The sequence below is a fragment of the Babylonia areolata genome, chromosome 1 (genome assembly GCF_041734735.1).
Source record: "Babylonia areolata isolate BAREFJ2019XMU chromosome 1, ASM4173473v1, whole genome shotgun sequence".
Taxonomy (NCBI): domain Eukaryota; kingdom Metazoa; phylum Mollusca; class Gastropoda; order Neogastropoda; family Buccinidae; genus Babylonia; species Babylonia areolata.
Window position 1 is genome coordinate 25,245,502 of NC_134876.1, and position 20,750 is coordinate 25,266,251.

At 45.1% G+C, this 20,750-nt stretch overlaps 1 protein-coding gene across 3 annotated transcripts in view; it reads right to left on the reverse strand.

Annotated features, from left to right (window-relative positions):
• Positions 1-2,816: 2,816 nt before the first annotated feature.
• The window catches only part of LOC143281022 (innexin unc-9-like), a 47,784-nt gene continuing 29,850 nt past the window's right edge, over positions 2,817-20,750 (reverse strand). For all 3 annotated transcript variants that reach the window (XM_076585924.1, XM_076585915.1, XM_076585933.1), the window contains exon 3: positions 2,817-11,155. In XM_076585924.1, coding sequence (XP_076442039.1) covers positions 9,949-11,155 — 1,207 coding nt within the window. In that variant the 3' untranslated portion in view covers positions 2,817-9,948. The remainder of the gene's footprint in view (positions 11,156-20,750) is intronic.

A 20,750-nucleotide genomic window follows, 5' to 3' on the forward strand; every position in this document is an offset into this window, starting at 1 on the left:
ACAGAATGGGTCACGCGGGGACAATGAAGAAAAGGTGATGAAGAGAGAGAGAGAGAGAGAGAGGCAGACAGAGTGGGTCACGCGGAGACAATGAAGAAAAGGTGATGAAGAGAGAGAGAGGCAGACAGAGAGAGAGAGAGGCAGACAGAGTGGGTCACGCGGGGACAATGAAGAAAAGTGATTAAGAGAGAGAGGGAGAGGCAGACAGAGATAGGTTCAAAGAAACAGACAGGCAGATACAGAGACGAACAAAGATTTCGTGGGGGGGGAATATATAAAAAGAAAAAAAGAAAGAAAGAAAGAAATATATATATATACATATACACACACATTTTAAAAAAGTTATCAGTTCATGCAAATGTAGAAACGAACAAAAACTGGAAAGTTAGTAATCAGAGTATCTGAAGCCTTTTTTTTTTTTTTTTTTTACTTCTCTTTTCTTTTTTTCTTTTTCAACGAAGCATATCAATAGAATTCAATGAAAAATGAACACATGCATAACGCGAAAGTTCATACTTACCTGAACAAACCTGCGTTGGTGAGACATTCTCTCTGGTAGCATCCATCGGAGCTTTTGTGGCCGTGAGCGTCGTAAATGTTGAATTACAGTCATCTGAACCGAACCGATGTTTCAACCCTCCGGAGACCGCAAAATTGGGGCCATTTGAATTACCTCAGGAAGAGAGAGACAGAGAGAGAGAGAGAGAGAGGGAGACAGACAGACAGACAGAGAAAGAGAGACAGACATATAGACAGACAGAGATGGAGAGACACACACAGAGAGTGAGACAGAGACAGCTGATGTTATAAATCCCATCAACCCGAGTTCTGCCTGACACAAAAAACGACCTTCTCTGTCAGTGGCTGTTTCTAAAGGGTTCAACAACTGCGCTTAAAAGAATGGAGGACTCTCGTGTCTGGGTGTCTTCACAAATTGTGAACGGTTTTTTTCTTCTTTTAATAATTTGAAACTACGCAAGAGTTTTTCGTGCGTTGTTACACTCTCTTTCAATTTGTAAGTGAGTGTACTTTGCTGCGCTTAGCACTTGCTTGCATGTATATGCTTGTCGCTATGAAGTGTACGCGGGTTCACGTGAGAGAGAAAGCGAGCGAACAGAACTAAATTCAATAAATTTTATTTTCTGTGAGTAATGCACAAAGCATGACAATGCGGTTTTTTTTTTTCTAATCTAAGTTTCTAAATGGAGAAAAAATATGCATATAGATACATATTATATAAAGGAAATCATTATATAAACAGAGCATGTACTCATGAATACTTGAATAATAACTTGACATTTATAATACCACACACACACACACACACACACACTTACGTAGATACCAAGAGTCTAAAAACAGAGAAGAAAATACTCAAGTGGGTCGTAAGGCATGTCAAACTAAACTCGCTCTGTCTCCGTCTCTGTTAGTGTGTGTGTGTGTGTGTGTGTGTGTGTGTGTGTGTGTGTGTGTGTTGGGATGGTGGATTGGGTATGGCAGAGAGATATGCTATTCACATGCTTTCGTGAGACCAGTGACGTCGACAGCTGTCTTAAAAAGCAACTCGATCCCCTTGTTTTTGTCCATCGATTACGACCTCCCAATATCGATTGGCAATCGATCAGCAACGCAGATTTTCACGCACTCCCTCATGCACTAAATTGTATTGTATTGTATTTTGTACTGTGTTGTATTGTATTGTATTGTATTGTATTGTGCTGTACAACTCTTTGTCACAACAGATTTCTCCTTGAAAACCGGGCTTCTCTACTCGGGGAGATCGCATGCCACAGTGCAACACCATATCTATCTATCTATCTATCTATTATATATATATATATATATATATATATATATATATATTGTGTGTGCGCGCGCGCGTGCGTGCGTGCGCTCGCGCCTTTAAGTATGTTTGGTTTACCATCAATAATTATATTAATGGGTTTTTCTATAACTGTATGCTAAGGACCACCCTTTTGTTGCCGTGGGTTCTTTTATGTACGCTAAGTGGACATTGTACACGGGTCCTCGAATTATCGACTTAACTGAAAGACTAGCACCTAAACCACAAATCAAGGCCTAGTGGAGGGAGAGAAAATCCTGGCATCGGATGTGCGGGACTTCGTCCGAATGACAAGCGTCAAAAGCACCACTCAAGGTCTCGTGGAGGGGGAGATAACACTGCTGACTGTGGGATTCGATCCCATGCGCTCAGATTCTCTTGCTTCCTTGGCAGACGCGTTACCACTAGGCCACCGCGCCACACCACGTTTCGGGGTCGTGCACGCCATTAATCGTTTCCGCCACGGGGTGATGAATTAAAAGTGACCAATTTAAAGGGCAGCCCCTCGCTTATATGTGAGTTTGTCTCTCGAACTTGGGGGTAGAAAGAGAACAAGATTTTACGGGAACTTTTTGAACATGGTAACTGCCTGTTCCACATGCGGGCTTAAGGTGTGGCCTGAAACTGGTCACAGATTGTGTGTGTGTGTGTGTGTGTGTGTGTGTGTGTGTGTTTACGTCTGTGTGACTGTACATTTCATTTTCAGTTTTTTTGTAACACTCAAATGTATAACCAGAGATTCAAAGCAAGCAAATTTCCTAACATATACAAAGATAGACTATTTCTCTCCTGCGTGTGCATTCACTTCGTACAGACAAGCGGACATGCGTATACGCAAGTGCTCGCACACACACACACACACACACACACACACACACACGAACACACCACGAGACGGAGGGACAGACAGACAGGGACGGACAAAAGCTGAAGCACATGCAGTGATATTTCCTCATACAATACAAACCCATCGGCCTTTTCCGCAGTTTTTATTTGAAGAACAATTAAGACGCGTACATGATCTATATTATATACACCCAGAGCAGAAAATCGCTGCTCCACCTATTCACACATTTTCAAAATACTTCATAGCGTCAGAAAGCATTATATTTTGACATGGGTAATAAAAATTGTTCTAAACAACCACTAGCATAATTATCTCCACACACAATTATCTGCGTCCATAATACTCCAACTTTGAAATCACACAATTTCTTATTTTGAAATTACTTTGAAGGATAGCTATCCCCATACATTATGTGCATTTATTTCTATTTTTCTTTTCCACAACATACAGGCCATACATTTCAATACACAATAAATTTGAGAAAAGGGGAAAAAAAATCATCAGCGGTCAGCTACATCCATCGACACTTTAAATAAGTCACAGTGCACAGAATGCCGGTTTTCACAATGATCTACATTTCGTCGCTCCATTACGTCTGTGAAGAAAGAAACAAAGTGCGAGCCCACTACCCAGCTCAAACCAGGAATGTGAAAGGCGTTATTTACAACCACCATTGGCGGCCGGGGTTTCAGTTAATGAAACAGTAATAACGTGGTGACAGGACAGTGAGAAGAAAATTCCTTTCTGCCTTGTTTGAAAAGAATAAGATTAGCAATGATGGAATGGCCAGAACAGCCCAGAACAGAGTGCGATGGCGAGGGGTCGTCGATGGCCTATGCTCCACCAGGAGCGATGGGCGTAATGAATGAATGAACTGAATGATGATGATAACAATAAGAATAATAATGATAATAAAAAAAAAAAACAATAATGATGACAAAGAGGATATTAAGTCATCAATGATGTTATTATTATTATTATTATTATTCATAATATGATCATGATCATGAATCTTCAAAGTATTTACTACAAAGTTAAGGCACTATTGTAGATATGCTTTAAAAAATAGTTTGACAAGTTTCTGGTTTTCGGACGACTCGCGACTGTGCGCTTCCTGAACAACACATGGGCACGCTGTTGAACGAACTACCCATGGTGTGTGTGTGTGTGTGTGTGTGTGTGTGTGTGTAGGGGAGGTGGGAGGTTGTGGGGGGTGAGGGGTGTGAGTGGCTTGTTATCGTAGAACAGCCACAAAAGGGCAGATAACAAGTCATCACCAATAAGTAGTTTTCGGCGCTGATCGCCAACGTGGACATCACATCAAGTACAAAAAATGTTTTCGCCTGTACACATACCTTTTTCCCCCACAAGCAGTGTTTGACATTCCTCAAGTATACAATAAAATTTTAAAAAATCATATGGGAACGAACTTTTAGATGCTGAGATGAGCAAATCTTGGGGCCTTTGGAATCCGGTCGAGTTTGATAGAAACCGGAACTAAAAGAACAAAACCTCTACACCAGTTCAACATTTTCAAAGCATATTTCCCCCCTTGTGGGGAACAATCTTTCAGATGTTGTGATAAAACAATTCAATGTGCTTGGAGAGAAAAAAAACAACAAAAGTCCAATTCAAACTTTTCTGTACTCGTGTGAAGGAGAAAAAGAACCACAAAAAAAACCAAGCACCATCGTTGATCAGGATTTTCACGGTGAAAACATTAAAGAGTCTGTGGCAATTATGAAAGTCAACAATGAACTTAAGAACGTCGACAGAGAATGAAATGGTTGGGGCTGAGGTTGGAGGAATTTTAGAGGGTTTGTGCAAGGCACTTTCTTCACAGCTTTTTTTTTTTTTTTTTTTTTTTTTTTTGAGGACGCGAGCGACAGCATACTATCGCGATAACATAGTACTCGATCGGCTATCCTTACACGCCACAGACTTTTGACTTAAGGGTGAATGGGGAAAAACTATTTTAAAAAAATGTCTAATATAAAAATCCAAACAATGGTATATCACAGATTCACCACCGTCGCCATGAACGTCTGAGGAAACTGCCTTCCCTTCTGTTGGCAAACCATGACAAGTCCTGACCCTGCATGCACAACACTTCCGTTCCAACTTCAGCCACAGACCTGTACAACACGCCTTTTGCATGGGCACAAGCACACGCCCGTTTCTTTTCAAAGATTAAGCTTAAATTTCTTTCCTGCAACTTGTAAAGAGAAGATTTCGGGTAAATCTCGAGTGGATCCGTTAAAATGGAAAAAAAAAAAAAAAAAAAAAAAGGAAGAAAAAAGAAAAACAAAAGTATCAGCAGCAAAACAACTTTGGAACGAGAGCTATTTGAAGGCGATGATTTGTGCGGCAATGTTGAGCCGCTCTCCTGTTCAATTTACTTTGGCGCTAACCTATTTCGCACTTAACAATTTCTTCAAGACTGAATTTCTGGAGATGCAGGTTCTTAAACCCGAGCTGCTTTTCGTTGTCAGGCACTCTTTTCTAATCATCACGATGTCAGCTTCTGCAGCCCCCTTCTCTGCAGAAAACTAGACAAGTCTTAACCGTTTACAGTGCAGTTTGCAGTGTTTTGTGGGGAAAGAAGCGGCGTGTCCTAAAATACTTTTCATCCTCTCAGGAGCAGAGTGTGTCGAGTGAGTGATGACTGTGTCAAATACCCATTCTGAGTCACCTCTCTCTTGTCTGGGACTTCTCGCAGCACTCGAGGGAGAAAACCTGACGCCGAATCGATACAATTGTAAGCAATACAAAGGCGCAAAGATATTTACAAATTACGGATCACCTACCAAAGCACATGACGGACAACGTTATGCAGGGATAAAGGTTATCCTGGGATAAATGCAATGGGGGAGAACGAAAGCGCATAAAGAAAACCCCGCCCGCGTATACAGACAGCAAAATGAAGCATGAAAAAAAAGAACCGCAGAATACCAAATTATAAAGACCGCAAGTGACGCAAAAAGAGAATCATGTGAATGATATGCGATCACGTGATCCTAGTTGGCGCCATTCACGGTTTCATGGAAGACCAAGGAGAGCTGTGACAGCCTTCTGTGAAGGTGTGTTTTTGGAATACAATGTGGGAGGGGGTTGAGTGGGGAGGGAGGGGGGAGGGGGAGAAAGGCACTCCTTAAGATTAAGGCACACACCGGACACAAAAACAAACAAAAAGAGAGAATAAAAACTGCATGAAAACGACAACTACACTGACAAACTACAGATAATAAATTTCATATATGGTGCTGTGACAACAGTTTCCTTTAAAACGTGTGCTCAGAATCTGGGGTGTAGGGAGCTAGAAACTAAGAGCCATCTATTTGTACAAACAAGAAGCAAAAAACGAAAATGAATAACTAAAACTACAAAAACACATGACAGAACGCGCGCTATAACATACGCTTTGTGCATTCCGCGACAATATCTTTTCGTGCAAGAATTTCTGGCATGACCGAACGGGAAGAGAAGGGAAAAAAACTGCATGAAAAAGGAAATTTCAAAAAGAAACAAACAATATTTTATATATATATATATATATATATATATATATATATATATATATATTCTCGAACACGTGCCCATCGATGAACAATCATGTCATATCGACAATGATACTATGGTCACGGTATGGGAAAAGGCAACGTGTGTTTGTAATGAGATCAAGGTGGTGGAGGACGTGGGTGGGGGCGGGGAGGGGGAGATAATGTGGGATAGATCTGCTGCATCACATGCAGTCATTCACATTGAAACATACATCTTCCAATGCACAACAACATAACAATCATTCTTATACTCAGCAACGTGTCTTGAGACTTCAACACGTTGCTTCTCCACACCCAACCTCTACTGATCTACACAATAAACACCCAAAACACAATAACCATTCTATGGAACAACACCACACGTGAACCTATCGGATGCTAGGTGCAGATCTAACATTCTGCCTGTTTCAACCTGCACTGCACTTCTTTTTGTGGACGTGCACGGAACCGAAATACGTCTTTTCGATTTTTGTTGCTGCAAAATAAATTCCTTCTGTTTTCTACAAAAGAACAGTAACAATAACATCAACACTCATAATAATAATAATAATACTAATAGCAGCCTGCATGTCATTTGTGTCAGGCATAACGGATATCAAAGTGAAACAGCATCCGCTCCGGATTCCGCAGAAGTAGGAAACACTCAAAGGCAGGAAGTTTATCACGGATTCAAAAACTACACAAGCGACACCCTACTTTGACTGGGCAACATGACCTCGCTTTCGACTTGGCGTTTGTAAAGTAAAACACACAAAAGGCTAAAATCAAATGGCAACTCAAATAAATCGGATTTAGACCGATATTTATGGGCACTTTGATTGGTTTGAAAAAATTTATGGGCACTTTGATTGGTTTGAAAAATTACCAAACGTAATTGAGCTGAATGGAATGGCAAGTAAGGCCAGGGAAAGATGAACGATTAACGCTGTCAATGGGACATGGTGGGAGGACAGTGAAAACACTGGTGAGGGTGTCTTTGGGGGGAAGTGAGGGCAGAACCCTCACGGGTAAGATGAACAGGCTGATATGCATGATCAACAGCGGAATGGAAAACCTAGGGAATGTTGACATGAACGTGGAAATGGAATACAAGATCTATGTCCGCCTCCTGCAGAACAAACCAGACCTAAAAGAGGTCAAGCCAGTTCAATGTTTATCAAACACGTGCATTTCACTACTTCCAAGTCATTGTTGTCTCGTTCATCTTCACGTGGTTCACACGTAAACCATCCAGACTTTCTCTTTTGTTTGTGCACATGACATTGTCTAGCAAGGTACTGTATAACCTTGAATATTAGTGTACCCCTTTAAGTAGATCTGGCTGTCAACAGAAGGCAATTTGTTGAGTGTTAAAATGAAAGGAAGACGTGTTGCTTTCGATGTGAAAATGGAAGACAAAAGTGAACACATAACAGTCCTTTTTCATATTCATCCTATCTCTTGACCCACCCTTCTCCCCCTTTTCCCGGACAAACCCAACTTTTTTTCTTTTCTTTTTTTTTTCTTTTTTTGCAAGCAAACGATGAAAGGCACACTGACTGAAGGACAGATCCTGTCTGATTGTCGCATCATCTTCGGCTTCAAAAGTAGACGTGTTCAGTTATTCGCATACAGCACCACAGAAACAACTCTACGCAACAAACACACGCAAAATCCAAACAACAGACTAGGACGTTGGCCCTTAATTTAGTTAAGAGAACCACATGAATTATCTTCTGGTATCAAATAAAGCTAACCAAATGGCTTACTCTTGTATTAGCTCCACGACTAAAGTTTATCGTCTTTCTGTTCAAATAAAAGTGACATTTATTTAATCAAAAAGCCAGAAAACATATTTTCCTTCGGTTTCAACTTTAAATTGGTGGTGTTGTTTTTTTAATGTTACTTTTCTCCTCTCTTAAAATAGAAACCCACAAATATGCAGGACATATTCTCTTTAAGAAAACAAATTCAGATGTGTTTTCTGAAACACAAAATACTACACTTCTCAAAATAACACACCAATCAAACATTCCTCCACCATGACATCATCAGTGAATGACGAATGAATGAAAGCCTCGTTATATGGAGATGGTCATGGGAATACAGTTTGGCAAAATGGTCACGCTCACTGACATCGCCCGTACACTTCCAGCACATTCGTCAATCACTCAAAGACATGGCGTGTTTGGTCCTGGACAGACAGACGACGGCGGGCGGGACAGGCTGATTATCTGCACTGTCCACCCGACGAACATCATCCGTGTTCACCGCTCTCCTTTTGATTGAACTGGATCCCAAAGAGACGACAAATGGCAATCTACGACTGAGCTTTTAGACTGAACTTTAAAAAGTGTTGTAAATAAAACAGAACTGACTAAAAGACACCCACACCCACGAATAAATAATCATGTTTTGATATCAAATTAAAAAACAAACAAATATCATTTATATTTAACTAAAAAGAAAATATATACTGACATTAGAATCCATTCCGAAGTTTCACAGACATTCTTACAGGCACAACCACCCTAACATTTGCCCACATTCGCAAGCGTTATCACCAGCATCGAAAAAAATCAGTGATAATCTGCTTTAAGTTAGGTAGTTGAGCCTCGCTCTCTTCGCTGTAGAACGAACTTTCCCATAAAGAAAATAGAAATAAAGAATGATAACATTATACAAAACGGTTTTTTGTTTGTTTGTTTTTTTAAAGAAATAATAAATGAGATCGAAAGATGATTTTGAAAACAAAATATCTGAGAAGAGAGGAAGGAGTTATAACAAAACCGATAGTTTAACAGTAACTACAAAACATTAAATTGGATTTTTTTTTTTTAATCCTAAGGAAGGCACCCCCCCCCCCCCACCCCACCCAAAAAAAAAGGTCAAATTTACATGAATACACTGCTGTTATTGTTGCTCATTTGATCTCCTCTGTGTGTGTGTGTGTGTGTGTGTGTGTGTGTCCAAAATCTAAACTTTATGTTCTTACGGACTTATCGATTTGATGCTCTTTACTGCTGTAATAGAAAGAAGAGTTATACTGCCGATTTTGTGACAAATATGTTATTCAAGATTTATTCGGAAAGTACGATAGTTTTCTTTTTGTTCTTGTTTCGTTCTTTCGTTATCATCTGGATGATTTGTTATTTTTCTCTGGCAATGTTGAATTTCAAATGTAATTTTTGTTTCTTTTTCTCTTCTTTGATGCCCTTGAAAGGCATCCGGATGACGCTCTTTGTGTAATATTTCCATAGTGTAAAAGTCACGCTGCGCACTTCAATTCATGTTCTAATGTTGAGAAGGCTTAGCAGTAAATTCGCTGTTCTGATACCTGTTCAAAGTCGTTGCTTTCCTCAGAAAACAACTGAGCTTATTATCTTAGCGTTAAAAAATGCTTCCACTTATCTTAAGAATTTCTAAAAAGGCACAGCTATATTAAAACCACACCAAATATGTCTATTTTTTTCTCAAAACAATTACATTTCACACACAATCGTTCTTATTTCATTTTATTTCAAAAAATCAGCATCCTCGAACAAGGATAAAATCATATGGTTAAAAAAAACAAAAAACAAACAAACACATCGTTGTGCAAAGTGTAAGATGACAATGTTTTAAGGAAATCTGTCGCGTCATCAGCTTCTATGGGCAGTGGTGTTCTGTGACCTGCTGCAGTGACGTCAGTGTGGGGACGACGCGAGGTGAGCGGCAGCTCAGGCAGCCTCCTCGTCCTTGTAGTCGGTGTCGTTGAGGGTGTTGTGGATCATGGGCTTGTTCTTGAAGTTCCTCCACAGCTCGGCGATCAGGTCCGACAGCAGGATGTCGTTGGAGTTCTTGCCCACCAGGCGCAGCACGAAGATGCCGTCGTCACGCAGGTACTCGTCGGCGAACTTCTTGGCGAACTTCTTGTCCTCCGAGCCCTTCAGCTCGTTGAGGATGCGCAGGTACTTCTTGATGTAGGCCGCGCGGTTGAAGCGGAAGAGGGCGCGCCACAGCCAGAAGACGAAGTTGCCGGAGGTGAGGATGGCCACAAAGCAGACCCAGAACCACAGGAAGATGAAGATCTTTTCGTTGAACAGGTTGATGGGCAGCACGCACTGCACCGTGTAGCGCTGGATGTTCTGCAATTGACGGATGTCAAAGTCGCACAGGGTGACCTTGGGGAAGCGGGGAGACTCCCTCCAGTCGGCGTCCTCCATCAGTCCGCCCAGCACCTCAAAGCCGTACAGGTTGTACCAGCCGCCCATGAAGCCGTTGAGGATGAAGAACTGGCAGATCACGTTGATCACGTAGAGCATCTTGACAAAAATGTATAGCCCCGTCAGGTAGGTGCCGTCCCGCTTGGCGCACAGGAAGCAGAAGACCCGGGAGATGCGCTGGCGGAAGCGGATGAGGGCGTTGAAGTGGTACTGGCGGTGGGCCTCCAACCAGCGATCCATGTACTGGGCGATGTGCTCAATGGTCTCGCGCCGCTTCTCGTGCGACCCGATCTGCGTAGATGAAGTCATGTTGACGATCTTGTCCAGGTTGATGGCCGACCCGCCGTTGAACATCCTCCAGATGAGGCAGGGGAATTTGAAGAGGAAGGCCATGAACATGAGAATGATGGGCACCCATTGGTAGTACGTCAGCTCCTCCGAGTCCCGTCTCACGTGCTCAACGGGGATGCTCTCCCCCATGGGGATGTAGTAGGTGTTCTTCACCCAGCAGTAGGACTTTGTGTATGCGACAAAGGCCCCCGTGAAGTGGGCGGGGGTCCAGCACTCAATGGGGTTCCCCACATACTGCCCGCCCGAAATGAAGACGGCGAAGATGACGAGGAGGATGACGGTGTACAGATGGTTCAGACGATCCACCCAGTCGTCATCGGCGGCGCCGGTTAGCTTCGAGAAGGAAGCCAACCCCAAAAGGGCCGAGACTCTGCAGACAAAACAAACACATCCAGTTTAGACATGGCCGGGGTTTATTGTGATGTGATGCCATGTCATATCATGTCATATCATGTCATGTCGTGTATTGTCGTGTATCAAACTTTTGTCACAACAAGATTTCTCTATGTGATATACGGGCTGCTCTCCCCAGGGAGGACTTGCCAAGACAACCCTGCAAGGCACAGAGTGGGGAAGGAGAGAAGGACTGATGGGAAATGCTAGGACAATATCCCGGCATGCATAGGCTTGGGACTGAGTGACGTCATAGAAGAAGAAGAAGAAGCGTCATACTACGGAGATCACAGACAGTAGTGTCAAAACACCGGTAATGACCGCAGATCAGTTTAATCTACTGTTCCCTCCTCTGGCCCGCCAACATTCCATCGCCTCCCCTTTCTGCACTTCTGATTGTGTCCCCTGTCAGCCCTGACCCCGCCACATCATCCCCACCCCCTTTTTCATCAGATTTATATCACCCAACTAACAAATCAGTAATTATCTTTTTAATTCAACAGAACTGCATTTTCAAGTGAGTTTGCTGACATGCTGTTAATCAACTGAAGAACGATTGTACGTATGTATGTATCAGACAGAGATACAGACAGAAGCAGACTGACACCTACTGAGGACAGCTGAGCAAACTTTTTTCTCTCAACACGAGCTCTTGTGAATTGTGTAATTGAACCTGCACTGGCAACGGCGCGAACACATAATCATGCATGTAAGGGGTTTATAATTTCTATCACTGAATCTTCCACTTTAGACTTACCCCAACACCTACTTTCAAAAACCGCTCTATCGTATAATCAAGTCTGTTGGCACGGACTAAAAACGAGCAAGACCAGAGAGAGAGAGTGTGTGTGTGTGTGTGTGTGTGTGTGTGTGTGTGTGTGTGCGGCGCGCGCGCGCCACCCATTTGAATTGGTGTTTGTGCGTATGAGAAAGAGAGAGAGAGAGAATGACAGATAGAGAGAGAGAGAGAGAGAGAAGAGAGAGAGAGAGAGAGAGAGAGAGAGAGAGAGTGTGTGTGTGTGTGTGTGTGTGTGTGTGTGTGTGTGTGTGTGTGTGACCCATTTGAACTGGTGTTTGTGTGTATGAGAGACACACACAGAGGGACAGAGAGAGAGAGAGTCTACAACACCGTATACTTGTATGCAAACAAACCGGGACTCTTGACATTTTAATCGTTTCTCCCAGGCTACAATCAACCAATGAAAACCAACACATACTTGCTCAAGGCGACTGATAATTAGCGCATTCATTATTTCCATCTTAGACGATGTGTAAAGCTAATGGTCCCCATCGAGGCGACTGGCCAATCCCATCAACGAGAGAGAGACAGAGACAGACAGAGACGGAGGGAGACAGAGACGGAGGGAGCTAGGGAGGGAGAGGGACAGACAGGGGGGAGATATAGACATATAAACTGGGAGAACAGAGACTGTGCGTACGGCAAAACATTGTAACAAAACGATCTCAAAACGTATCTATAATTTCTTCTTCTTCTTTTTTTTTTTTAGCTCAGGTGAAAAATTCCGCACGTGATCACACAACATACAATCACTTTTAATGAGCATCTCAGTTTGTTGAAACCCAGACAAATATGAGTGATGTATGGTACTCAATGGAGGTCGTGGCAAGGAGGCGATGGAACATGGTGGCTGGAGGGGGGAGTGGGGGGGGGGGGGGGGGGTTGGGGGGAGCGTTGTTTGCAAGTGGCTGTTTGTGATGGCCGTGTGTGCTTGTTGGTGTGGTCCTGCTGAACGTGGCCCTCTGTCCACCTGTGCTGTGGATCTGATGGTGGAGACCACGGAGGGGGCGGGGGATGTGGGGGGGGTTGCGTGTTGGGGGTGGTCAGGTGAGGGGGGGGGGGGTGCATCACCTTAGTCAATAGGGGGGAGGGGGAGGGATTAACTCCGGTACAAGCACACAGGATGTTGAAACGTTTGAGCTTCCCCCGACGTCACAGTTCTTGCGGTTGCGGGCGCCCTCTTTCTCTCTGAAAGTGTATTCTTAAAATTTGCCTTTTCTCTCGCGGGCCCCGATCATGCACCGTGGGTTTGGATTAAAAAAAAAAAAATTACTCAACAAGCCAGAATGCAAACTTGTCCTAACGGTTAAGGTCCACTTTATTGCTGAGTTGGTTATCGAAGTACAACTACAAGCTTTCGTTGTTGTTGTTTTTGTTTGTTTTGTTTTGTTTTGCTGGGGTCTTCTAGGCTATTCCTCGTTGAAGATCCCGGCCTGCTGTCTCCACGTTAAGCCCAAATCATGGGACACTATCCGGTCCACACACAGGCTCGGCTCAACGCACCACACAGAAGCAGCTGCGCACGGCAATACTCAGCTCCCTCTCTCTCTCTCTCTCTAACTCCCACTCGCCTCCATCCTCCGACCTTTCAGAAGCACAGCAGGACGCGGGTCATCATTCATCTCTGTCTCCCCCCCCCCCCCAACCCCCCCACCCCTGTTTCAAAGAGGCCCCCAACACTGTGCCGCTCTCAAGGGTCGGACAGTTTGCCCCTCCATCAGACCACCAGGGGGCAGCACAGCTCAGCCAGCCATTTTCGTGCACGTGATGCAATGACCAGCCCAACTTCAGCCAATCAGCGTAGAGCTTTCTGGCCGGAAAAAAGCATCCTGCTGTGAGAGAGGAGGCTCTGTGGAATGTATTATACTGGCCACCATATTTTGCCGGACGGTTATTATGTCAGAACGATGACCAGGGCCAGCGGTACAACGCTGTGAGGGTGGTGAGGGTTCAAGTTCAACAGCTAATCCGCCAGATGCTGTACTGCTGGTGGGTAGTGCCGACCCGGGGCCAGTTAACTGCCCCTGTCCATGCTGGCGGTGTGGTTTGACAGAGAGGACTTAACAACCTAGGGCTTGTTGCTTCAGTCACTGATGACCGTAGAGATTACAGGCAGAGGTTGTGAAGCTGTAGAGTAGTATTTCCTGTAACTAAGGGCCGGTATGAAAACGATTGTGGTATGGATTAAACACTCTGTTGAGTCACCATCGCCCACAAACCCTAGCAGTATGGATAAAAATGAAAACAGTCGACGAAAAGTCTCTGTAGTCTGCTGTGTTGTAGTGTACCCATGTAACTTCCACCCACTGGGCCTTCAGCCCTTGACAATGTCTTTTGTTTAATATCTAAAACCGTTAATGATATAATTAAGATAACAGGAAAAAGGAAAGGTATGCTGTTCATGTTGCAAAAGGTCTTCTCAAGAAATCATTCACCCCAGTGTGCGTGCACACACACACACACACACACACACACACACACACACACACACACACGAGAGAGAGAGAGAGAGAGAGGGAGAGGGGGGGATCACAGAGAGGAAGGGAGAGTGCAGAGAGAGAGCACAGAGAAAGCAGAGAAAGAGCACAGAGAGAGGGAGGGAGGGAGAGCGGACTGAAGTCACCACCACACAGCCAAAGGCGACACGGATACAGCGGCAATAAATCAAGCCAACCTGGGTTCACGTCTAGATACACAGATATAAATACATCTGGGTCTGGAAGGTCACTGTGTCCTCTAGTCTAGTGCTCCAGGCCAAAACGCCTGACTTTTCACATATATACACACACGCGTAACAGCAATATCACTGAAACGCTTTAAATAAAATAGCAAAAGAAACACACACACCGCGCGCGCGCGCGCGCACACACACACTCACATACACACTTTCGCCACGTCAGATGGCCTGACTGGCTGCGTTTTGTGTGGGCACGTCTTTCTTAAGACTTTTGGACAGTCCCCCCAGCCTCCTCGCCCGGGGTTCATACTTTGTTACATCATATGACATCCTCAGCTATCAACTAGAGTACTTCAAAGTACAACGACGAAAATAAGTAAAAGCGTTTTACAAGTTCTTGACTACTTCACGTGACAAGGGAAAAGCTTGTTCCCACAAGTTGTAAAACATGAATGTTATGTATCCTGTCTCCTGGAATAACTCTCTCTCTCTCTAATCAGGAATATTGTTATTTTGCCCCATGACCGTCGACGAAACGATCACTGATAACCATCCGTCCTTCAGCAAGAATGTTTGGGCCTTCCGCTTCTCTTTCACATCCATATTCCGTTTGCATGCTTTAGGTCAAGTGCTTGAAATATAATCGAATGATAATGCACGTAAATAAATCAAATTTTCAACTCTGGCTCAGTGGGAGAGGAGAAGAGGATGAAGAGAAAATAACTCGTATTTATCAAGTGCAGTCAGGCTGTTCGTTCATTGCCCAGCAAATTCACCTGTAACAATGACAACAATAATACTCGCCATCACACAAACGAGCAGCAAAATGAAAGACAAGATCATTAGGAGGGGGGGGGGGGGGCGGGGGCCGGAGGGGAGGGGGGGTGAGGGGGGAAGCGACGGGAGTGGGGAGGTATTGGATTTGGACCTGGCACTTTCACAGCAACGGACGGTTTTTACGTCACATGGTAATCCCGGTTCAAACACTCTGAACCCAGTCCAAGCGTGTTTGTCAGTGCCAGGCACGCTGAGCTCCTCCCCCTCCCCTCCCCACTGTGTTCCGCATCCACTCCCCTCTACATATCCCACCCTCCCCTCTGTGCTCCCCCACCCACCCCTCTACCTATCCCACCCCCACCAATCTTCTGCCCCCCCCCCCCTTCCCCCCCTTATACACTCTTCCCACCCTATCCCTCCCACGTCCTGACAGCAGGCCTTTGTCACGGCAAACTCATCAGTTGTACGAATGCACGCGCCCACAGAAGGTAAATGCACGCGCCCACAGAAGGTACGCATGTGTAAAGACAATGAGGGCTGTTTATGGGCGCGAGGGCACACGGTGAGGGTTCTTTGGCAGTAGTTTGGTTGGTGCTTTCAGCGTGCACTGAGCCACGCATACACTCATGCTCCCCCCCTCTCACCACCACTTCCCCCCTTCCCGCCTTCTGCTGCTCACTGAAAGCTGGCAAACGTAATCACCCATGCAAGAGTCGCTGACCTGTGTCCTAAACATGCGTGCATTTCAGTGTCTGGAGTCCCCCTCACAGACAGACGGAGGAGCTAGTTCAAGCCCTGACAGGACTTCACTGACTGGGGCCACACACAACAAACGCCCCACCACGATTACTGTGGCACAAGGTTCGTGTACCGTGGGGCTTGTGGGCCCAGCAAGCGGGTCAGTCTGGGGAAACGTGCTGTCCGCCACGTCCACCAACCTCCGTGCACACACCCACCCCCCCCCCCCCCCCCCCCCCCCTCCCTGAAACACACAATTCTCTCTCCCTTCACCCCTCACCCCCTTCCCCACACGAGGTCCCTCATAGCACCCTTCTCCCAATGAACGGCCTGGTTAGCGTAATGCCCCCCCCCCCCCCCCCCCCCCCCCCCACCGTCCCCCCCCCCCCCCACCCAATTTTCAAACAAAGCTGATTTGTTGAGGGTGGTTTCACCTTGTTCTGTCAAGTCGTCTGTGAACGGCTGACATTAATTTGCATTCAATGATCGGCTAACTAATTCTTCTTTTGGGCTTTGTCCAACGCAAAGATACAGTTACATTCAATCTGTATCCAGTCTGGGACTATTCTATGAGGACAGCGATTTTTTAAGCTTCGCACAATGTACTTTTTAAATCTTAGTGTTTTTTGTTTTTGTTTTCAAATACTTATTTAGTACGCTTTGAAAGCAGCGTCCGAAATGTAGAAAAACTGAAATACCGTAAGGCGGGCGGCAGTGCCCATGGAAGGAGCAGTGGTAACACTTCTTTATTCGCGTTTATGTTTATTTAGATTTTTTTAAATCAAGCATGACATAACTAATAATATTCTGGTAGAGTGTTGAGCTGACATGTACCACCAGTACGGTAAAGTGATTAAGGGGTGGGGAAGTTCTTACGCAAACAATATACTTAGTACGATGGCGATGATTTTAAGTTTCGTTCAAAAGCACTATATTTTTATGTACTGATAATGTTTGTTTTCAACTCTTAAGAGCAGTCAGTGTGACAAACGTGCAGCAAATCTTCAAAACCTGATTTATTTCTCCTTTCACAAAGCTGACATGTGGACTATGCTTACTTTTTTGTGAAGATAATCTAGAAAGACCGTGGCAGTGTATTATTTGGGGCATCTCGCACGGGACAAAAACACGATCCTCATCTTGCAGGCAGAGCGTCCACAGCCAAGCGGCCTTACCAACGGAAGCGTGTAGCTGCCGGTCAGCGTCAGAAACACGCGTCTGCCTCCCCCACTCCACTCCAACCCCCTATCCTTCCCTTTGACCCGTTTTGCGTAACATTCCCTCCCTTCGCAAACACGGCTGACCCGTTTGGGGCCAGCGAGGTGTGTGTGTGTGTGTGTGTGTGTTGGGGTTTGGGACCTGGAGTGGGGATGGGGTAGGGGTGCGGTCCTCATGTTCCAATCTAGCAATCAGCTGTGGCACTGGTCTTAATGTCCGAAGTTGGCGTTGTTTGCGAGGCGACGTGGCTGGCCGGCCTTTGCCCGGTGCTATCAGCTAATCTGAAGCTGGCCTGGACACACTACAGGGCATGGACTGGACCCCCTCGCACTGCGCGGCATTCAACATGGCCCCACGCTAACTGTCCGGGCCTGATGCTGTTTATCTATGGTCAAGAGTACAAGATGCTACATTGTTATTGAGCCCTAACATCAGCTGAAGAACCCAACTCGGATGCAAGCTGGCTTCATGACTCGCCGAGACAAGTTTCTGCTTGCAGCACTCACTGTCGGGGATGTGGGCCAAGATAGCAAGCACACACAAGGCGGTGATGCCGAGGAGAAAGCATGTGCAGCCTTGGCCCAAAGTTATCACTTGTCCCAGACACCATCAGACGTGTCAACACCTCCAGATATCTTTGCCACCAATCGTATGACAATCATACATGTGTAACAGTCATGTCCAAGCTGTGATAGAGCATCATTCGTTACATATTTATTCTCCATGGCTCATGTATGTGTGTACGCGTGCGCGCGCGTGTGAGTTCATGTGCGCACATGCATGTGTGTATATGTTTTTTCCCTGAGAGGAGAGAAAGAGAAGGTTTAGAGAGGTGGTTAGAAGGCGGAGGCTGTAATGACTGCTGAAATATTCACTTTAGAATACATCTTTCTGAGTAAGTGCTTGCAGCTAAACTTGCTATTTCGAAATCTTGCACATCTCTAGAAGTAAAAATTCACAATTAGCACCAGGAACAGTAGCATCGATGACATAATTATGATGACTCTCACTTTCAAATTTGTACATGTGTGTGTGTGTGTGTGTGTGTGTGTGTGTGTGTGTGTTAGTGTGGGAGCGAATATTTGTCATTTTAAGAGGTGTGTGTGTTTGTGTAAGTGTGGGAGCGAATATATGTGATTTTAAGAGGTTTTGAGGAAAACCGGAAAAGAGTACTTGTCAGCCCATTTCCTGAATTTTACGCCTAAGAAAGTTCGTAAATTATACCCTTGTGGTTTCCAGTCAGGCGTGAGCGCTAGAGAGAACAAAATCGATGGAGATGGATTTCACCTTGGGTAACAGCTTGAGTGACGTACTTGAGAGAGAAAAAGGGGGGTGGGGGTGAGGGGGAGAGGGGAGAGAGAGAGAGAGAGAGATGGGAATTTATTGAACGAAAACGTAACGAAGACTGCTGATAAATTCCACGATAACGGCCTTCCACCAGCGACCCTTCTCCCCCTGATCGGGATCGTCGTCAGTGGCTCTGCAAAACCACAGGCCTGGTGAAGCTGTCCACACAAGCTAAAGGTCAAGACAAGTGAACACAAGCACATCTTCCACATTGTGACAGGCCATCCCCAGGCTGTGACAGATCATATGTGTGTGTGTGTGCGTGCGCGCGCGCGAGTTCACACAACAGAATATATGAATCTATTTCTGTATCTATATGCACATATATTGCCAACAGCAACGAAATGGCCACATACCAAACACCACTGGAATGAGACCTGCATATATATATCATATTAATGACGTCTGTCGAGCCATCTGACCAAGCCAGGAATTCGGGCAATGATCATCAGCCGGTACCGATCCATCAGTCACGGGGAAGACGGACGGAAAGGATTATGAAAAAGCATGCGAGGAAATACCCCGGCCGCACACACAGACGACACATAGGACGAGGCGGTCAAGCACAACAGCCACACACGAGACCACCATGAGTCTCTTTCATGTCCACCACAATGTCCAGACCCCTCGAGCAAGTCGAACGTCCTATCCAGCTCCGAAGCGACGTTCCCATCACCATAATCAATTCATCTGTCAGGGATAGGGAGAAAAAGGGGGCGGGGGTGGGGGTGGGGGGAGGGAGGAAGGCACAGACCTGTGAGCCCTCCCGGGGCCAGGCGATCACTGGGGCGTGGAGAAATCTTGAGTAACTGCCCCCCCCCCCTCCCCCAGCCCCCTAAATCCCCCAGCCCCTCCTACCCCACCAATGTCTAGGTCGGACAGGCAAACCTGGGACACCAGCTGAAGCCGTCTTTCATTAAGGCAGCTCATGTTACCTAACTACTAATTATTCCCTGCAGGCAGCCTGTGAATTTGAATGCAACCCAACACCAAGTCAATCCTGCTTTCATCCCTCCTGTTGGCACATTTGATGGAACACACGCTCTGTGGTGCCAAAGACGACAACGCTGACCACCAATTCAATCCGTACGAACTTCACCCACATCTGAACTGGCCGCAGTTTCATTCTAGAATGCGCTTGTGGTATGAAATTGCGATGTGTTGTATTTTATTGTATTACTTTTCGACGCACCGGATTTCTCTGTGTGAAATTTGTTTGTACCAAGCAAAACCTTGTGGAAAAATCCATTTAGCTATACAACTGAAGACAGGAAGAAAAAAAAAAGTAGGTGGCGCTGCAGTGTGTCGACGCCCTCTCCCCGAATTTCACACAGAGAAATCCGGTGCGTCGAAAAGTAATACAATAAAATACAAGACATCGCAATTTCATACCACAGGCCGAAGCATGCATGTAATGGCAGGAAGGAAATTCTACAATCTTTGCAAACGCAAATTTGGTAGGAGGTCATTTAATCCTTCACAGATACACAGTTTACCGGAAACGGTATCCGTTGAATGGTGTGAAGTGAATCAGTGACTCACGCAGCCGAAAACAATGGTAAATGTTATACCCTGCAATAAGGATGTACCCATTTGCAAGCACTCCCAAAATAAATATAGTTTTAAAATTACACAATAAAAGTAATATCATTTATTTAAAAATTGACGAAGTTGCACGCGCGTGCACTCGCGCATATTAATAACTCAGGGGGCCCCTAGCGTGGTGTTACATAGCGGGGCACAGCTTTGCGTTATCATGCATGTCATTGCGCGTAAGTATGTTTTATCTGTTCTATTGTATTTCATTGTTCTTCTTGGCTGTTGGTTTTGTTGTTTGCTGGTGTTTGTGGTTTTTGTGTTGTTGTTTTTTTGTTGTTGTTGTTTTGTGTGTGTGTGTGTGTGTGTGTGTTTAATACTATCAGCGGTGGTGGTGGTGGTGTCTGCAAGCCGCATAGAAATCGGTCGGGCAGTTACCAGGTAACAACTGTCGTTCCTACACCGGTGATCAGTGTCACC